The 19,165-nt window shown below is 34.1% G+C and overlaps 1 protein-coding gene and 1 long non-coding RNA gene across 3 annotated transcripts in view; one reads left to right on the top strand and one right to left on the bottom strand.

Moving 5' to 3' along the window:
- The window catches only part of LOC118735307 (glycoprotein-N-acetylgalactosamine 3-beta-galactosyltransferase 1-like), a 72,820-nt gene extending 56,163 nt beyond the window's left edge, over positions 1–16,657 (top strand). For both annotated transcript variants that reach the window (XM_036464984.1, XM_036464982.1), the window contains exons 2-5: positions 14,192–14,785; positions 14,863–14,959; positions 15,028–15,306; positions 15,650–16,657. In XM_036464984.1, the coding sequence (XP_036320877.1) occupies positions 14,277–14,785; positions 14,863–14,959; positions 15,028–15,306; positions 15,650–15,844 (1,080 nt within the window). In that variant the 5' untranslated portion in view covers positions 14,192–14,276 and the 3' untranslated portion in view covers positions 15,845–16,657. The remainder of the gene's footprint in view (positions 1–14,191; positions 14,786–14,862; positions 14,960–15,027; positions 15,307–15,649) is intronic.
- Positions 77–1,052, bottom strand: LOC118735308. The gene is made up of 3 exons (XR_004992562.1): positions 889–1,052; positions 240–818; positions 77–150 (listed from the first exon to the last, which is right to left on the bottom strand). It is a non-coding gene; the product is annotated as an uncharacterized LOC118735308 (long non-coding RNA).
- Positions 16,658–19,165: the final 2,508 nt, after the last annotated feature.

Genomic DNA, 19,165 nt, shown 5'->3' with positions numbered 1-19,165 from the left:
CGCGATTTGGGCAAAAATCGTGATAATTCGTACAAATTCGTACAAATTTTTTGCTCGACCCCCAAACCTATCATTTGATGCAGATTTTTCATCATCATCCATAAAATGTTCAGTCCATTCTGGTGATACTTTTATATCCTCTACGTGATCCTTGTAAACAAATAGAAAATAATTATTATTTAATTATATCTAAATCGTATTTGATATACCATATCTACAGTATTTGGCATCTTAGTTACTTCCATTAGCTCTTCATGTACTGGAACCCATTCAAAAGTGTTGGCTATACTTTCTATCTTCACTTTTTCGGTTGTGTGCAACGTAATTCATTATCAGCCCTTCTCGCCTTTTCAATAAAATCATAAACGTCTTTAAGTTTTTGGGCACAATCAAGGCATAGATATTGCGTCCGGGCATCATCGAGTTCATTTAGATCATCTTTCAAACTTAAATTAATTTGTGTACATTTACAAAAACACTCTTTGTATGATATATCCAAAGAGTCAACAGGCTGATGCCAATCTAGCAGATGCACCCGATCTTCCGGCGACAAACAGGCACGGCATATACCTATTTGATAAATCTATCTGAACTTTTCACCACTGCCGTATTGATAATTCAAGTCTTAGTCGGTAAAAAATAGTTTTGTAGAATGTGTGATTATATATTGGTAAGGCAGAACAATTTGAAAATAGGGATGTCGAAAATATTTCGATATAAAAAATGGTACAATTTTAATGCTTTTAAAAGTCGACTGTCCGACAAATAGATTTCTTCGGTAGATATAGTGATGTTCCGATATCAGTGAAAACTATCTCCTGAAATTGAATCAAAATAAATTAAAATGTACTTTAATAAATTTAAATAAAAATATTGTTATAAACTTACAAATTGGTCATAGGCAAAAGATTGTTTCTTTTGTTTACTTTTTACCGCTCTTCTTCTGCCATTGTTTACTATTCACGGTGCATTATCAAACGTCAAAATTACTGGCCTACTACTATTTCAAGCAGAAGAAAGAACACGAAAATTTTCTTGTGCATTTTCTTAAGAGCTGGATACTAAAGCCCTGTATGCAGCTCTCAAGAAAACGGTCAAGAAAAAATTGCCATTATTTCGTGTGTGTGTCCAAGGAATTTTGACATTTTTGATACTTCACAGCGTGTTGCCTCACTCTTTCCTCAAGAAATAATGGAACGGGCATATATTTCTGTTGCAAACCTGGGTTGCCTTGTGCTCTTTTTTCACAAAAAACTTTAGAAAACCGTAGCAGAAAGCGTAGTAAATTTCTTAAGAAAGTAAAAATAAGCTTTTTATTTTATAATAATAAAAATATAATATAAAAAAGAGCACAAGGCAACCCAGGTTTGGAACAGAAATATATGCCCGTTCCATTATTTCTTGCGGAAAGAGTGAGGCAACAGGCTGTGAGGTATCAAAAATGTCAAAATTTCTTGGACACACACGCGAAATAATGGCAATTTTTTCTTGACCGTTTTCTTGAGAGCTGCATACAGGGCTTTACAGTTAAATATGTATAACGTCACTATACACAAATAAAGGCGCGCTAGAGTTTCGACGGCGAAAAAAGACGTGTAAAAAATCGTTCCCACGACAGTCGGGTCTACGTAACCGGAACGACCCAGATTTATATCTGGCCAAGGACTGTCACTCCAGCAACTGTATGCTGTTACAACAACAACAACGTGTAAAAAATTTCACGAAAAAAGGCGCTTAAGTAAAACTTCGGCGAAGAAAGACGCGTAATCATAGATTTATACTTGGCCAAGGACTGTCACTTCGGCATCATTCCGCAAATATTTTTGGGAAATTTACATACTGTTACACCCCCAAAAATATTTGACCGCGAAAATAAATTTACGCGTCCTCCTTCGCCGTCAACTATATTAGGACTATGTTCAAACAGGCGCCTAATTGGCAATCAAGAACCTTTTCACCAATTTAAGCCTTAAATGCTACCCAATTTATCATACTAATAATTAATTGGCAATTAACTTGTGTCAGATTCTCAATGCAACCCTGCTAGGTATGTTTAATTTTGACTTGGAGGTATGTTTATTGAACAAAGAGCAATCGGTGACAGGTAGAAAGATCAACGGAAATAAGGTCAATTGACTTATTAGCTTTTCTAAAGCGAAATAAAATCCATTGATATTATTGCTCTTTCAAACATTAAATTTGCTTAGCTTCGTGGCGGCCGGCGTACCCCGCGCGACCGGTGCGCCACACCACGTCACGCTAGGCCGCGCTATGCATATAGCACGGTGTCGGTAACGTCGATAAAAGCACAGACAGACGGCAACGTTGATCCGGATTAACAGCGCAGTTGATCTGATCAAAATTGTGCCTTGACAGACGGCAGTAATGTGGATTTACGAGCCTCGAGGTCGAAGGTTCGAATCCCATGGCCAGTAAAATATTATTTATTTATTTTTAGTCATTCAGTTATAACTTCTATATTTTTTTAAAGTTGGTTTTAGTTAGTTGCCATTGACTTTTTTGGTAAAATTAAACTCTAAAAATTTTAGTTAACTAATAATAAAATAAAAAATGGTAAATAACAAAAATCGAACGAAAATTAAGTAAAGTAAAATTAAATATATTAATCAAATAAAAAAAAAATTATGTAACAATAAAAACTAAATTTTTTTGGCAATCGGTTCAACCGAGGATCGAGCCTGGGACCTGCAGGCTTGTAGTACGCAGCTCTCACCATTCGGCTATCACGGATGAAGTTGTTTGCTGCTTCGTTTGCGTAGTTGTTTGCTCAGAGAGCGTAGAACACAAAGACAATTCAAAACTAGCATGGACATCCATCTTGTCGTCGGTAATGCAGTCTCCGTATACATTCAAACAGTGTTGTCACAACTTTTTGGACGAACCGGCTAAATTTGAAAATAAAACCGGCTAAAAACGGCTAAATGTTTCAACTAAATTTCACATGTTTTATTTAAATAAATCACGAGTAAAAATACTATTTCTTAGAGAAAAGTTACAAATTCGAGCCGGAAAAAATTTTGCCAGCAAGAGTTTGCAATTAGGAAAAACATATGATTGTGGCACATGGTTGTATTTTTTGTCGACGATAATTTGAATAAACAAGTTCGTTTAATATCAAAATTTACAAACAGGAGCGATTTTAAAATGAAAAATGTAAGTTAATACTTGTTTACTTAATTAATTTAGTTAATTCCAATGATTTGAAAGGTACTCGGCAAAAAAACTGTATTCTTAATAGGAATGCAATCTCAACCAGAGTCGATATAGTAAACCCGACAAAGAAATTGAAACGTATGTTCAAGAAAGTCGGACTGACAAGATATATACACGTACATAGATCCTGTTTTTTGCCCCTCTGAAAAAATTTTTAAAAATCTATACAAATTTCTTTGGTTTGAAATTCAACCGTGGACACTAGCTGGCAGAAAAGCTTGCAAATTTGCGTTCGTACAGAAAATTGCAAGTTTCTCTACATGAAAGAGAATTTGGGAGCACTTTTTCTTACTATCTGATATTTTGAGTGATAACACTGGTCGAAGGCCAAAATTTACCAGAGACGCCGTTATGAAATTCTTATGTAAAATCACCCCCTGATTCCGAAAATCAAGGTTATTTTTAATTTTATGGTACCGTTTTTGAGATATTTGCAATTTACCGTTTTTGCAAAAAAAAAAACAATTGGGTCCACTTAATCATATATATCTCAAGAACGAATAAAGCAATTCCAAAACGGTTTGAAGCTTTTAAAAGGTAATAAAATTTTCTATAAGCTGTGCATACAACACTTTTTGCTAGGCCCTGCAGATTCAAAGATAACGAACAATCATTACCGATTTTTTCAATTTTTTTTGTAAAAATATAAAAGAAATTGTACTTTGCGGGGAAGGATCTCGAAAACCTTTTATTTTTTTGCAGATTTTTTTTTTCTCCCTAAGCTCTGTTGTATTACAAAAAAAATAAGCTATCATCGAAGAAAATCGATGCAAAACTACGTAAGTTATAAGCGATCAAATAAAAATACCCAGGTTGCGCAATTTCAACGTATACCTCAAAACGTATGTATGGTATAAAGAAGAGTGAAATATCTAGCTATTCTCAGTTTCTATTGAGTTAAAAGTTCAATTTATGAATGAAATTACCCATATTTTTAACTTTTTTTTAATTTATTTATGTTTATACTATATTCTAACAATCTTTATCTTAATTTGATTGGTAATGTCACTGTAGGTACGCTAGCATAGGTTACTCCTCTTGATCTTCCAACGCCAAGTACTTTTGTTTGACAAATATAACACTCTATTGAATGGCAAGTAGGTTCTCTCCATATCATTGGTGTATCAAATTTTGTTTGTTGTCCTGATTCCCACTGAATCAATTCTACTCGACACGATGTACACAAAGTGTTCGGTGTCCATGGTTTTTCAGCATTTTTAGGCTCAATTCCAAAATACTTGGAGTATAAAGTTTTGATATGATCTGAGAACACTCGTCGTCGCCTTATGATAGTATATTGGCCACACATGAAACCGAACATATCTGGATCCTTATTACACTCAAATTCTCGCGTCCTTTTACTCATTTTATTTTTTTTAATAAATCACGGTTTTGAAATTAGACTTATGAACTGAACTATCTCCGGCGAGCCTTGAAGATGTTATGAAGTTTCAAAGCGCATTAACTCATATTTATACTCGGAACAAGAATAAAATTGAAAAAATCAAATCTTACCTAGACAGAAAGGTTCCTTTTTATAACAAGCCGGGAAAAGAAAATACTACCTGTTTTAGATGTAGGCTTTAGAAATTTTCTGTGTCTTATAATTTTGAAAATCTACCTGCATACTTACCCATAACTGACGGAAATACATGTTTATAACTACATGCCTACAGCAGGTTTCGAACCCAACCACTCTTCCTTTCGATGCAACCACTCTACCTACTATAATACAATTCGAGTATTAAAAGTACTATTTGATTTATTTAAAGAAAAAGTGTTATCATTGTTATGGTGTTATTCGTTTATCCGGATAATATCTCACTTGCACTTTATACCTTTAATATATGTATGTATGTATAGGTACATACATTGAAGTTGCGCAACCTGGGTATTTTTATTTGATCGCTTATAACTTACGTAGTTTTGCATCGATTTTCTTCGATGATAGCTTATTTTTTTTGTAATACAACAGAGCTTAGGGAGAAAAAAAAATCTGCAAAAAAATAAAAGGTTTTCGAGATCCTTCCCCGCAAAGTACAATTTTTTTTATATTTTTACAAAAAAAATTGAAAAAATCGGTAATGATTGTTCGTTATCTTTGAATCTACAGGGCCTAGCAAAAAGTGTTGTATGCACAGTTTATAGAAAATTTTATTACCTTTTAAAAGCTTCAAACCGTTTTGGAATTGCTTAATTCGTTCTTGAGATATATATGATAAAGTGGACCCAATTTTTTTTTTTTTTGCAAAAACGGTAAACTGCAAATATCTCAAAAACGGTACCATAGAATTAAAAATAACCTTGATTTTCGGAATCAGGGGGTGATTTTACATAAGAATTTCATAACGGCGTTTCTGGTAAAGAGAAAAAGTTGAAATTTGTGGTCCAGTGTAATTATCGCTGGATTTTCGACGAACAAACCTATTGTCTTTCTTATAAGGCCTTTTCAGATTGAACGACTCTCAATACACTCAAATAGAAACCAATACACATAAAAAAAATAAAGAGTATATAAAAATTTAAATTAAAATTGTTTGATTTTTTTAATTAACTTTAACAATTAACTTATCTTGTACATAATTTATATGTTTTTTTTTGTATTTCTAATTCAAAAACACTAAAAAACGAAAAAGAAATCGTATTTTTTCATAAAATGGCCTTTTTTGAAAAAATTTCATAACGAATGCCAAAGAAATGTATATACTTCAGAAAACACAAGTTATTACCTTTAATTTGATGTACATAATTTATTACACTGTGCGACAAAATCAAACTTGTTGGCTCGGTATTGAGTAAAACCAAATGCAAGTGATAGGTTTAGATGTCAATAATACTACGTTAATGGTTTTTTCGAGTTTAGCTCAAATTAGGAAGATATCCTTAATTGAATCCTTGCACACAACTTATTGTTTAATTATTATAAGTTCTTGAAAAATATTCTTAGAAAATACTTACATATATACTTTTTTTGATAAGAGGAATTCATTTTTGAAGTTCGTTTAATATTAGCTTTGCGCTAGATGGCGCTGTAGTCCCGTTTGACTGAATTTTATTGATTTTTTCTTCAAATAAATACTTAAATTAGAGGTCTCTATTAAAAAATTCAGTCGCTTTGTGATTTTAAATACCATAATTAATATTTTAAACAGAAATTTTTGTTTTTTTTGCGTTTTGTTGTGTTTGTTTGTCCACTTTTTCTGCAGCTTTTCCTTCTTTTTTGCATTTTATTTTGATTTTCAAAACATTGTCATGTGAAAAATTTACAAAGTTATTGCTTGCATTTACGTCACCAGCTGCATTTTGATATTTTCTTTAACAATCAACCATTTTTTATCACCAACGAAAGTGATAAATTGCTCTAACCGAAAACCCACAAAATAAAATAACTCCTGAAAATAGTTGTTCCATCGATTTTCAGACTAAAACCTTTAGAATCCAATAGCAAATTACACTCTCAAGCGAGAGTAATAGAATAATTATGACGATGATTTTGATAATTAAAATAAAAAGCAAAGAAGAAGGAAAGTTTTAAAACATAGCAGTCAAAATAATAAAACAAAATACAATAAATAAACTAATTTCTGTTTAAAATATTGATTGCGGTGCTTAAAATTGGTACGAATAATGTAAATTTCACATCGTGACCGAATTTTTTTTAATAGAGTCCCCTAATTTTAGTATTTGGCTTACAGCGCCATCTAGCGCAGAGCTAATAAAAAACGAACTGCAAAAATTAATTCCTCGTATCAAAAGGCTTTATATGAGTATTTTCTAAAAATACTTTTCAAGAACTTACCCAAATTAAATAATAAATTGTATGCAAGGATTCCCTTATTTGAGCTAAACTCGAAAAAGCCATCAACGTAGTAATATTCACACCTAAGAGTATTATTTGCATTTGGTTTTACTTAATACCGATTTGTGCTGTCGCACAGTATTATGATCTGCTTTTAAGAATTTAGTGATAGTGAAAGAAGTTCTGCGTAAATATATTACGATATTACCCATATTTCGCGTCTGGCAACACCGACGTGGTTGAATACGAAAAATCGGCTGTTTGTGGTTATGATACCCATAACACTGTGCGAAAATTTAATGACAATTCAAACCAGCTCGGATTTTGCTAATATTAAAAAATTAAACTAAATAAAAACCCACTAAAGTTTGTTCTGTTAATTTTTTATTTTAATTTTATAGACTTACTTTGGTGGTATGAAGTTTTTGCCTGAGAAGACCCCCAATGAAATTTTCCGAAGAATAATTTTCTAGAATATAGTACCAATTACTTACGACATTCCAAATTTGCTTTTTGCGGGCTTTCTTGAAGTAAGGGTCAAAACACCCTTTCAGGCGTTTAAATGTTCTACGAAAATATTTCCAATGAAATTTTATTATATGTATATGTCTTAACCTTTTATTTATTTGACTTTTTTGAAAACTACTTAGGCCGAGACTTGAACACTTTAGCAGGCCATAAAATAAAAATACGAGCTAACTTTGCAAATGCATCGAATGTTTTACCGCCGGACGGGTATACTTTCAGAAAATGTTAACAAATTCCGGCTGGTTTCGGCTGTCGCACAGTGTAATCGATAATAGTGAATCGGTTATGTCAATGGTTATGGCTACTAGCGATGTTAATTTTTCAGCTTTTTCCGATCCCGGGATTTGGATATTCATTACTTTTCAACAACTTAAATCGAAAAAATTGCTTCTTTATTGTTTGAGAAGGTCTCCTACTATAAAATAAATAATAAATAAATACTACTACTACTATTTTTTTTTTAAAGTGGCGTTTTTATTTTTTCTCTCTGACGTCAGGATTTATTTTAAAGGGTACCAAATGCAAGAGGAAACTTCTTTAGAATTTAAAATAATTAAAATTTTTTGGATTCACAAGAACGACTAGGTCAGGGTTGAAAAATGGAAATTTGAGATTGTACCTAATATCATAAAATAAATGTACCTAAATGAGACAGATTGTACCTAAAAAAGTTACATCATTCATTTGAAGTTTTTTTTTTATAAATGTTATTTAAAATATCTATACAAAAGATGGATGTTTTTTTTTTTAACTGAGCCTATATCTATAGACTACATATAATCTAATGGGAATCGGAGAAGCGTTGTTTTTGTCTAATTTTGGCTACTGAAAAACGTTGGCGAAAAAGACAAAAAAACACACTTTGCGAAGTATACTTCTTTATCCAGCTTTTTATAAAACAACAGGAAAAGTCTGCTCATTTATCCGATTCCTTTCGATAGGTGCAGCAAGTCTAGAGAAAATAATCAAATTGCAGGAAGTAACTTCGAAAGCATTTTAAATATATTTCCAGAAATCAAAAAGCGAATATGGGTCAAATAGCTATAGTTCTCATATAAAGAAAATATGAAATTTGAAGACATCCTAGACACTGAACTGTATGTGTGAATAAAGGCTGGTTTTCATTATGTCATATTTTGACAACAAAATTTGTCGCCATATTTTGACACAGCTTTCTTTCCTTTATCCCTACCTTTATCGATGATATTATGGGCCGAAAACTTACAAATAGCCGCTTTAGCAGCGGATGTACACGCCTGAAGGCCTATTCTGATCTAAATCAATCAATAGACCATCTTTTAGTCCCATTTGACAATTTGTTTTCACTCATTTGACCGCAAATGCCATTTAATTTGACTTAGTGGAAATAACCGTTAAAATTAATAGAAAAAAAATACGAATTTGAGGATAGCTAAGCAAAGTGGTAATTTTTCGTAGTGGCTGCTCTAAATGCAATTTAAAATGTTTAAGATAATACATAATATGACTTTTTTAATTTCTTCCTTTGACCACTTTTCTTTAGAATTGTTTACTCTTCAAAATAAAAGCAAAGTAAATATACTAGCACGGTAAAGGAAAAAGAAAAAAAAAACTAAAAATGCATCTGATCAAAAGATGATTGTACCTAAAATCTAGTGTCTGTACCTAATGTACCTTTAAGTCATCAAACGTCGGAAAAAGGTACAATTGTACCTACTTTTTCATCCCTGGACTAGGTGGGTAATTTTTTAAGTTAGAAGGACGAAGTTTGAGGATGTTATCGAGTTTATATAAGTCCTTAACATAAAATTTTTTCAAAAACAAATATTGCGAAGTAGCAAAGATAAAATGTTAAAAGGACATTTTCAATACTTACCAGTCCTTCTGCACCAAAAACTTTAATCTGTTTAAATTCTACAGAATTTCCTCCTTAATTTGATACCCATACTTCTTCTCTAAGCACATTTCCCTGAATTTTTTAAATCATTTTTGGATTACTGACGTGAGAGTGAAAAACTAAAAAAGCAATTTTACCATATTTGGCGTATGGTTTCGCGAATATATTGATTTTCGAGTGTAAAATTTACTATCGCACGGTGTGATGTGTATAATGAACTAGACATTTATAAAAAATATTAATTATTACATAAAAAAAAAATATAGCCAATACTGGTCAAGAAAATGAAGTTTCTATTATTGCCATAAGTGCAAATTACAAATCCTGAAAATCCCGGGATCATTTGCCAAGAATCCCGAGATGTTTGGGACGTAAAAAGGCCGGGATCCCTAGTCTATGCCCTCATACGAGGCACGTTGCCAGATTCTACTTTTAAAATCTTTACATAATCGAAGTGCTTAACTTTCCGGGAATTTTCTCGTGAATGTTGCAATTGATTGCCCTTCTCTCTTAAAAAGATTCGGCCCTATTATGGTTGTCGTTGTCGATGTAATTTTTCGCTGACCACAGTATTTGTGCGAGGAACACGTTTCCTCAAAATGTTGTGGTCAGCGTAGCAGGAGTTTGACTTACGAGGGCTATTTTTTGATGAAAAAATTACATCGATGTCGACGTCGACAACCGTAGTAGGGCCGATTGTCTTTCAATGTCCCTTTACACAACCTTCGACGCGCTCCACTATTCTATGTAGGTTTGTCGAAATCTAAGTACGTTAAAAATGGTCCTTTATCAAGAACACAACCGGAATTAACACCTCTATTCTGCAACTTTCGTATAAGGATTTTGCTACGAATCGTAGAAATAGTATGCTGCAAGCCGAATCGTATTTTCGAACGTTCGAAATTCATAACAATGACATGCCTAAAAACGAACGAGTAAGAAATTTACAGTTTTTTGCGTAATTTTGTACGGAAACAATTCTGTGTCGGAAGAGAAATAAAAGATGTAAATCGATGTATGTTTGGAGGAAATATTAGTGGTGTTCTTTTAAACCGATAAATTTGCCTTTCGCGTATACGTATATTTTTATCCACTGCTTTGTATGAACGGACAAAAAAAAAGTTTGTTGCCCCTTATCGAGAAACTTGGGTCCGGTTTAGTTATTTGTACAATGATTTTCGGTTGTTGTGTCCAAACGCATAACCCGAATTTAAAAACAAATGCTTTCAATTTCCGAGCACTAATTCATTAATAAATTCGGCTTGCACGATGCACTTTTTGCAAGTTTCGATGTAGTTTCTGCGCAAAAATACTATGGATGGCGTAGCCGGAGTTGTTATATGCACTAGAAATGTTGCATATCTTTGACAAGCGGAAACCCCTCTTCTCCGGCAACACAGAAAGGAGATTCTACTTAGTAACGGTTATAATCCTATAGCACGGCCGAAGGCAGAAGCAATCGCAACAGGTGGTGGACCTTACAAAGTGAATGTTTTGAATGACTTGGAAGAAGTTGTTATTGCATTAACTGGATTGAGAACCAGTCCTCAGGCATAGGAGGAGTAATGGCTTGTGGTTCAACAATTCAACCAGAAGATGACATAGACGCGAATTCATTTCAATAGAAGCCATCGTTTCCTTCAAAATATGTAAAGTCAAATAATTTTTCTACAAATAGGCACTTGAGTGCTTTCCAATTCCTTTCCGCTTTGTTTTCCTTGATTAACCTCTCTTCGAAAAACAACTGATAGCTGGCAATGCTGCACATGTTTCCACAAGGGTTGCAGCATGTGAATTTTTCGGTTTTCGAGTTCTAGAATAAGGTTTTCGAGCTGGACCTGGTGCTTCCAATATGAACAATCCGTAATTTACTTTACAATTACTTCAACTAGTATTTAAGCTGTTTTCCTGTTGTCAGTAAGAATTGTTATTCATTTGACTGAATTTAATTAAATAAAAGTAGTAGTTGCCAGATCGTAGTGCACTGTACAGCGGCAAGAGCACTACTTTAATCCGAAAAAGAAGAAAAAATGAAACAATGTATTAAAAAAGTTAAAATAAGACTAAGCGTGAGGTTTTGACTGATTTTTTTTTTTTGTTTGTAATCTTTAAATTATATGGTTTTGGTAAAAATGCGATTAATCTAACACTCTAGCTATTACCAATTCTATATGGCTTGGTTTATCCATACTAAAAGTACGAAGGTAACAGCATTTAAAATGCAGCACAATTTTATGTTGCTGTTTTACGTGCAATGCCTTAGTATTTACGACAATCTTTTCTCTCGCGTTTTTTTTTTTTTTTGAATACCAAATTATTATTCTCGTCAGTTATATTTTCCTTTCATTTACCCAAACCTGATGGCCGATTGAATGCAAATGCTGGTTTCGAAATAAATTAAGCGTATATTGCTCGGTTGCTCTATAGTAGTTACGATGCCATATATTTATATATGTACATATGTCGTTTAAAGTACAAAACCGCGTATCGTCATTCTGCAAAACCGCGTAACTGACATTGGCTGCCAAAAATTGGATTTGCTCACACAAGCTCTTGGCTCAGTCCTTATCCATTCGTACTGAAATATACTAGCCAGAAATGCGATTGCTTATAAAAAAGGACCATTTTGAAATATGAGTGTTTTTACGCTCTAGAAAATAATTTCTACAACCTCACATACGCGGTTTTGCATTTTGCTGATACGCGGTTTTGCATTTTGTTGATACGCGGTTTTGCACTTTAAACGACGATATGTACATATTTACGTTCGAATATCTAGTATGTTATATCAAAATATAGAATATCTCAAAGAGCCTAACGATTGAATACATACCAGTGTTGCGTTTGGAAAATAGATAAACGTAGATAATAAAGCATAGAAATTGTACCTATAAAGCATTCAAAATGTACCAGAATTAAGGATTTTATTCTTTATGCATTTTTATACCCGAGCACACTTGTGCACAAGGATATTATAGCATTGTTCACATAGCGGTTGTTTGTAACAGCCAAAACGAATCGAGATAGATGTAGACAAATGTATACATAAATGATCTGAATAAAAAGAGAAAACGAGCGGTGACTGTCTGTCCGTCCATCCGTCCGTCCGCCTGTGCACACGATAACTCGAGTAAAAATTGAGATATCTTACCGCAATTATTTAGGCGGTAGCACGGATGGTATTGGAAATGAACAAAATCTGACAAAAACCACGTCTACCTCCCATATAACGGTTTTTTCAGAAATATGAAAACTGACAAATTTTGGTAACAACTGAAGCTTATCCACCCAAAATTTATATTTACAATAATTTTAGAATGATTTTTAGTATTATACATTTTTGGAAAATGGGCGTAGTCACGCCTACTTATATGATTACATGTGTATATCTTGGTAGCCGCTTCACCAATTTCTCCCAAACTGGAAACTTAGCGTGCAACACGATCATGGGCACAACTTTCCCTGTGCTTTATAGATTGTACAAAGATAACCGATTAAGGGCCGTTTTCTAATGTAAGCAGTAAAGTTGCCTTTACTAACAGGGCAGATAAATTGTTCCTCACTTTAAAGTGTTTTCGTTCTCTTACCTTGCCGGTAAAAATAAATTTGTTATTCCGTATAGTGAAACTTCACTACATTTCCGAGAGTGAAACTTCACTACATTCGTCATAAAATTTCAAAGGTTGGCAACGCAACATAAACCAATATAGAGCAGGAGCAACTGTTGGCAAAAACCAAAACCTTGGTTGAAATATCTAATATATCTGACTCATGCACCAAAACCAAACCAAAATTTAAAGTTGGTTACAAATTTTAAAGGTTGCATCGGGTGAGCAACAGTTTATCGATTCGAGAAATTAATGCGCTGATGAGAAAACGAAAACTCGTATATCGAGACGATAAAGTGGCCGGTAAACTAAAGGTTAGATGAGAAAACGGCGAAGGTTTTCATTATATTTTATAAGGGACATTTTTATTTTTCAAGTTCCGCGTTTAAAAATTTACCTCTGAAAAATGCAGAGCCGATTTAAAGGACAGTTTAAGAAATAAAGGACAAAAGGCGTCCCTTATTTTGAAGAAAATTATACAGTGAAGTGGGTTAAAATAAAGGACTGCCCTTTAAAATAAAGGACGGATGGTCACCGTAGGTATGATCGAAGCGTGAGATACCAGTAAGGGTACTATCGGGAACGCCAGTACGAGTGCCAATGGATGTACCATTTAGGGTATAATTGAAACGTGGGAATAACTTGCGAACAAGTGCTGCTTTTTTGTCGGAGTAGGAAAATGAAAAGTTAAGTCCTCTCTCGCCGTATAAAAATCACCACTCTATAAGTCACTTATGTTAAATATTTTGAATATATATTTAACCTGAACTGCAGGTGAATGGGGCGCAGAAGCATAGAGAATGAAAACATCTGATGAGGTCGTTCTTGAATTGTTCGAGTGAAAGATTCTGAGGAAGATTTACGGGCTTTTGCGCGTTGGCCATAGCGAATACTGAAGGCGGTGCAATGATGAGCTGTATGAGCTTTACAAGGATATAGACATGATCTTCTTCTTTTTGATTGGCGCTGTAACACCCTAAGTGATTTGAGGAATCTATCTCCCGTGATATCGAAGTTTCGTATGATTGTGCTAGTAGAAAATTTTCAATACATATTTTCCATTCGAAAGCGACGGATTTCTCCCAAAACAGCTAATTAATTGTTTGAAAACAAGAATATAATTTACTATCTTCTTAATTTTTTCAGATTATAGTTACAACATAAGAATTCCGAAATTTGCGGTAATGTACAACTCATTAAAATTTCGTTTGCCATACAACATACTGCAACAATGCTTCATCAAAATATCTCGAATCACGTGCGTCCACTTTTAATGCTTCTTGTCGGTCTTGTAAGTGGTTTTTGTTTCTCGCAACTTTTACGCAGTACAGATTGCGCTATTAGACTGAGTTTCCCTAGCGGCAATTTCCTGGGTCGAAACGAAGAATATGATGATCCAGCAGCACTATATACAGCCGAAGAAAATTTGCAAACACGAGTTTCCAATGATGACAACTCGCTCGCTGAACAGCTCTTCAATGCGACGCGAGTTCTATGCTGGGTGCTTACCAGTCCAGCTAATCACGCAAAGAAGGCGGTTTATGTGAAGAAAACGTGGGGTAAACGTTGCAATCGGTTACTTTTTATGAGTTCGGAGACCGACGAAAAGCTGGGAAGTATAAAACTGGTTGTTAAGGAAGGGCGTGGCAATTTGTGGAACAAAACAAGGGAGGCGATGAAATACATTTACGACAATCACTTTGACGAGGCTGATTGGTTTCTGAAGGCAGACGATGATACGTGAGCAAATTGTAGTTATTGTTGGCCTAATTAAAGGGTTATTAAAATTTTGGTTATCATACTGTACATGCATACAGTTACGTCATAATGGAGAATTTGCGTGCCTTTTTACACCCAATGGACAGCAAGACACCGGTCTATTTTGGCTGCAAGTTTAAGAAGTATGTTACACAAGTAAGTTCAGCGAAAAAAGGTCTAACAAGTACACTATGTTTTAGCGAAAACATTTCTTTCCCAAACAGGGTTACATGTCTGGTGGCGCGGGTTACGTATTGAGTAAAGAGGCCATGCGGCGTTTCGTCCAAGTTGCATATCCAAATAAGAAACTTTGTCGTAATCGTAGTGGCGGTGCTGAAGATAAGGAAATGGGCGCTTGCTTGCAGAATGTGGGTGTGATAGCCGGTGATTCGCGAGATGAACACAAACGTGGACGTTTCTTTCCACTCGGCCCGCAGGGGCATCTCATACCGAATGACAAATCGCATTGGTACTGGCGTTACATCTTTTACAAAACCGACGATGTGAGTAACAAACGAAATAATTTATGTTCGTTTACATATCGATGGTCCTCTACAATAACGACACAATTCAATATTCAAAAAATAAAAACTGTTACTATTGTTAAGTGGCTCTTGTCTCTAATCCTTGTCTAATCTATTTCCATCCATTACTAAAGTAAGCAGTAAGGATTGCTAAAGATTCGACAAGGATTCGTTAAGGATAAGAGACATAAGCCACTTAACAGTAGTAAGGGTTTTTATTTTTTGCATTTTGAATTGTGTCGTTATTGCATAGGACCATCGATATGTACAGGTAATGATTTACCATACATACATATGTATACTTGTATATATTAATTCATAGGGTCTTGACTGTTGTTCGGATTACGCAATATCATTTCATTATGTTCAACCTCACTATATGCTTGTACTGGATTACCTGATATACAATTTGCGTCCGTTCGGGGTTTTTAGACATACCGAAGCACTGCCAGCGAAATGCAATATGACCGAGTTATTGGAAAAGTGGCGGAACGAGAAATCTGATAATCCTTTATAAATTTTTTGAAGGGAAATATGGTAGACATAAGTATCGCAGTATTGAATTGATACATAAAATAAATGTGTGTATATGAGAGTGAAAAATGTTCACATGTAGACTTATGTAAGCTTATGCATATATGTACACACATACGTATGTTATAATAAACTTTAAAAGTGCATAATGTGGGTGCTAAATTGCTAAATAAAAGTGATAAATTGTGATTAGAAGTTTAAGGTACAATAACTGAATAAGAATAGGTGCGCCAAATCGATAACTTTTTGTGCCAAGTGTCTTAAAACTTGGAAACTGAAACTATTTAAGCCTATTCTCTGTATATGTATGTAACAAGTTTTTATGTTCATAGCAATATTTATAAAAAAATAACTTATACTACTTTTAAATAAAACTATTGTGTATTGGATAAGATTTAAGTAAGATTTACTTATGCACTTAACTATTTAGAAAATGCCTGACTAAATGTCAGAACATACAATTATTGTATATAGAATTGTATTTACAAAGCCACGTGAAAATAATATTGTTCATATGCATTTGTTAGCTAACATCAAATCGTACATATATATGTACTATGTACATGTGTATGTAGATGCAGATAAATTACATTTCGCGACCTACACCTGCATTACTCTATTTCTAGAACAAATTACGTAACTTAAAAATCATTCCAAAATTTTTACAAGTTATGCTGCCCATTGTAAGTAATTTTTTTATTCATCAAAACATGTTAGGAAATTTGCTACTGAACTAATAATGGAACCAAAGTCAAAAAATATACACACATACATAAATAAAATGAAAAATACCTTAGATTTTTTGGTTTTTCATAAACCGTGATAATTTGAGCGTGAAAACTCGTGGTTCCGATTACTCTTTCCAATAGTGTCGAAATATATATGTTTTTTTTTAACAAACCCTATGAGAACGGTTGATAAAGTCGTTTTTCAACATGATGCAATTATGAAGTGTTGTACGTTGGCAACTTCTCACTCTGATTCGGCAAAGAAAAAATACATATGCGGAAAAGTTGGCATTACTGAATTATCTTTTACATTTTAGTTTGATCATCATTCGGTGGGGAATTGAAACTAAAACCAGGAATATGGAAAGTTTTGTTATAAAATCAACGTTTTTAATAGTCTCATTGGACAATTTTGTATATTAATTCCAAGAGCCAGCTTCGTTTATACATAAATCGAAATGTTAGTATTAATGAAATAAATAAAAAATTGGGTCGAGTAGCCTTTTTTTCGCTGGCACTGCGTCTTTGATATAAATGCATATCTCACGTCTAATAATACATATAGAGAAGTAATTCAAAATTTAAATTCAAGGAGAATATCTCAGCCTAACGGATGACTAAGCTTCCCAAAAATAGCGAAGATATGCGTCTTTCCATCTCTCTTTTTGTATAACAACTGTATGAATTGATGAAACTTTGATTGCGTTTTCCCGCAAAAATGAAATTTTGGAATAATTCTGTATATTAAGGTGCCCGAAAACGATTAGAGTAAATACCTTGGGAATAGGAATTCACTCTCATTCTCACCGTCTAACAAGTAATGAGAGTGGGTATTCGTTCTTATCGTAGAGTTCTCATAAGTTCTTAGCACTGGAATATTCTTACCCGTGTAACAAGTGTGTTTGAGAGTTTTCTTGCACTCTCACTCATATTCTCAGCTCTCATATGCTACGCGTTGAGAATTTTTATTCTCAGCCGTACACAGTGTAAGCAATCAGGGCTGCCCTATTTTACATAAAATGGCACTTAATTTTTCAATTTGGCACTTAGTGCCAAAATGCAACTTTTCAAAATAGTAACATTTCAATACATTTTTTGTGAAATCCTTTGCACGTACTTCTTTTTCTCAACTAAAATTTTCTAATTTTCAAAGATTATTCAACTGGTTTATCTTATTTTGGCATTGCACTTTTGTTTTAGAAATGTGGCTCTTATTTTATTGCTAAATGGGAAGGATTAAAAAGGATGGCACCATTTTTGGCACTTTTATTTTTCTATTTGGAAGATTTTGACACTTTTTTTATCCTCAATATGGCACCTCATAGCTTAGGATAGTTGGCAGCCCTGAGTGTAAGATGCCTAATAACGCAAAAGTGATAGAATACAAGATTGCGCAAACCAAGCTGTGAGCAACCGGTTGTGACGTCATAAAAGTGAGGGAATTAATAAAAATGAGGGAATGAGGGAGTAATGATAAACTCTAAAGAATAAGAGGAAACGCGAACATGTGATGCGAAATAATGATTTAAATCAGGCATGGGCAGAGAACGAGCACACGCTCAAAGAGCGTAATCATCGGGGCACCGAAATTGCGCATATGGAAACTGTGCATTTAGACATTATTTCGGTTTCAACCGAAACTGTGCATGTATGCTTTATTTCGGTTTTTACCATATGCATTATTTCGGTTTTAAACCGAAACTGTGCATGTATGCATTACTTCGTTTTTTTTCATATGCATTATTTCGCTTTTAAAACGAAAGTATGCATATGCATAATTTCGGTATTTTCTCATATGCATTATTTCGGGTTTCAACCGAAACTGTGCATGTATGCATTACTTCGGGTTTTTCATATGCATTATTTCGGTTTTCAACCGAAACTGTGCATGCATGCATTATTTCGGTTTTTGTTATATGCATTATTTCGGTTTTCAACCGAAACTGTGCATGTATGCATACCTTCGTCTTTCACATATGCATTATTTCGGTTTTCATCCGAAACTGTGCATGTGTGCTTTATTTCGGTTTTTGCCATATGCATTATTTCGGTTTTGAACTGAAATTGTGCATGCATGCATTATTTCGGTTTTTGTTGTATGCATTATTTCGGTTATCTAACGAAAGTGTGCATATGGATAATTTCGTTTTTTCTAATATGAATTATTTACTTCTACTTAGTAAGGGTTATAAAGTTCTCCGCAAAAATACTTCCGCCCTTCTTTTCAGGCAACACAGAAAGGAGAATTCTACTTAGTAAGGGTTTTAATCCCTAAGCGCGGCTGAAAGCCGCCTACGCAGAGAAAAGTTCTGCGCAAAAATACGTCCGCCCTTCTTTTCCGGCGATACAGAAAGGAGAATTCTACTTAGTAAGGGTTATAATCCCTAAGCGCGGCCGGAGGCCGCCTACGCAGAAAGAAGTTCTGCGCAAAAGTACTTCCGGCCCCCTTTTCCGGCAACACAGAAAGGAGAATTCTACTTAGTAAGGGTTATAAAGTTCTCCGCAAAAATACTTCCGCCCTTCTTTTCAGGCAACACAGAAAGGAGAATTCTACTTAGTAAGGGTTATAATCCCTA

Source organism: Rhagoletis pomonella, unplaced genomic scaffold (genome assembly GCF_013731165.1).
Source record: "Rhagoletis pomonella isolate Grant_MI unplaced genomic scaffold, Rhpom_1.0 Rhpom_scaffold_00003, whole genome shotgun sequence".
NCBI classification, from domain to species: Eukaryota; Metazoa; Arthropoda; class Insecta; order Diptera; family Tephritidae; genus Rhagoletis; species Rhagoletis pomonella.
The sequence above is the reverse complement of the archived record's forward strand: the minus strand, read 5'-3'. Positions and strand labels throughout refer to the sequence as shown.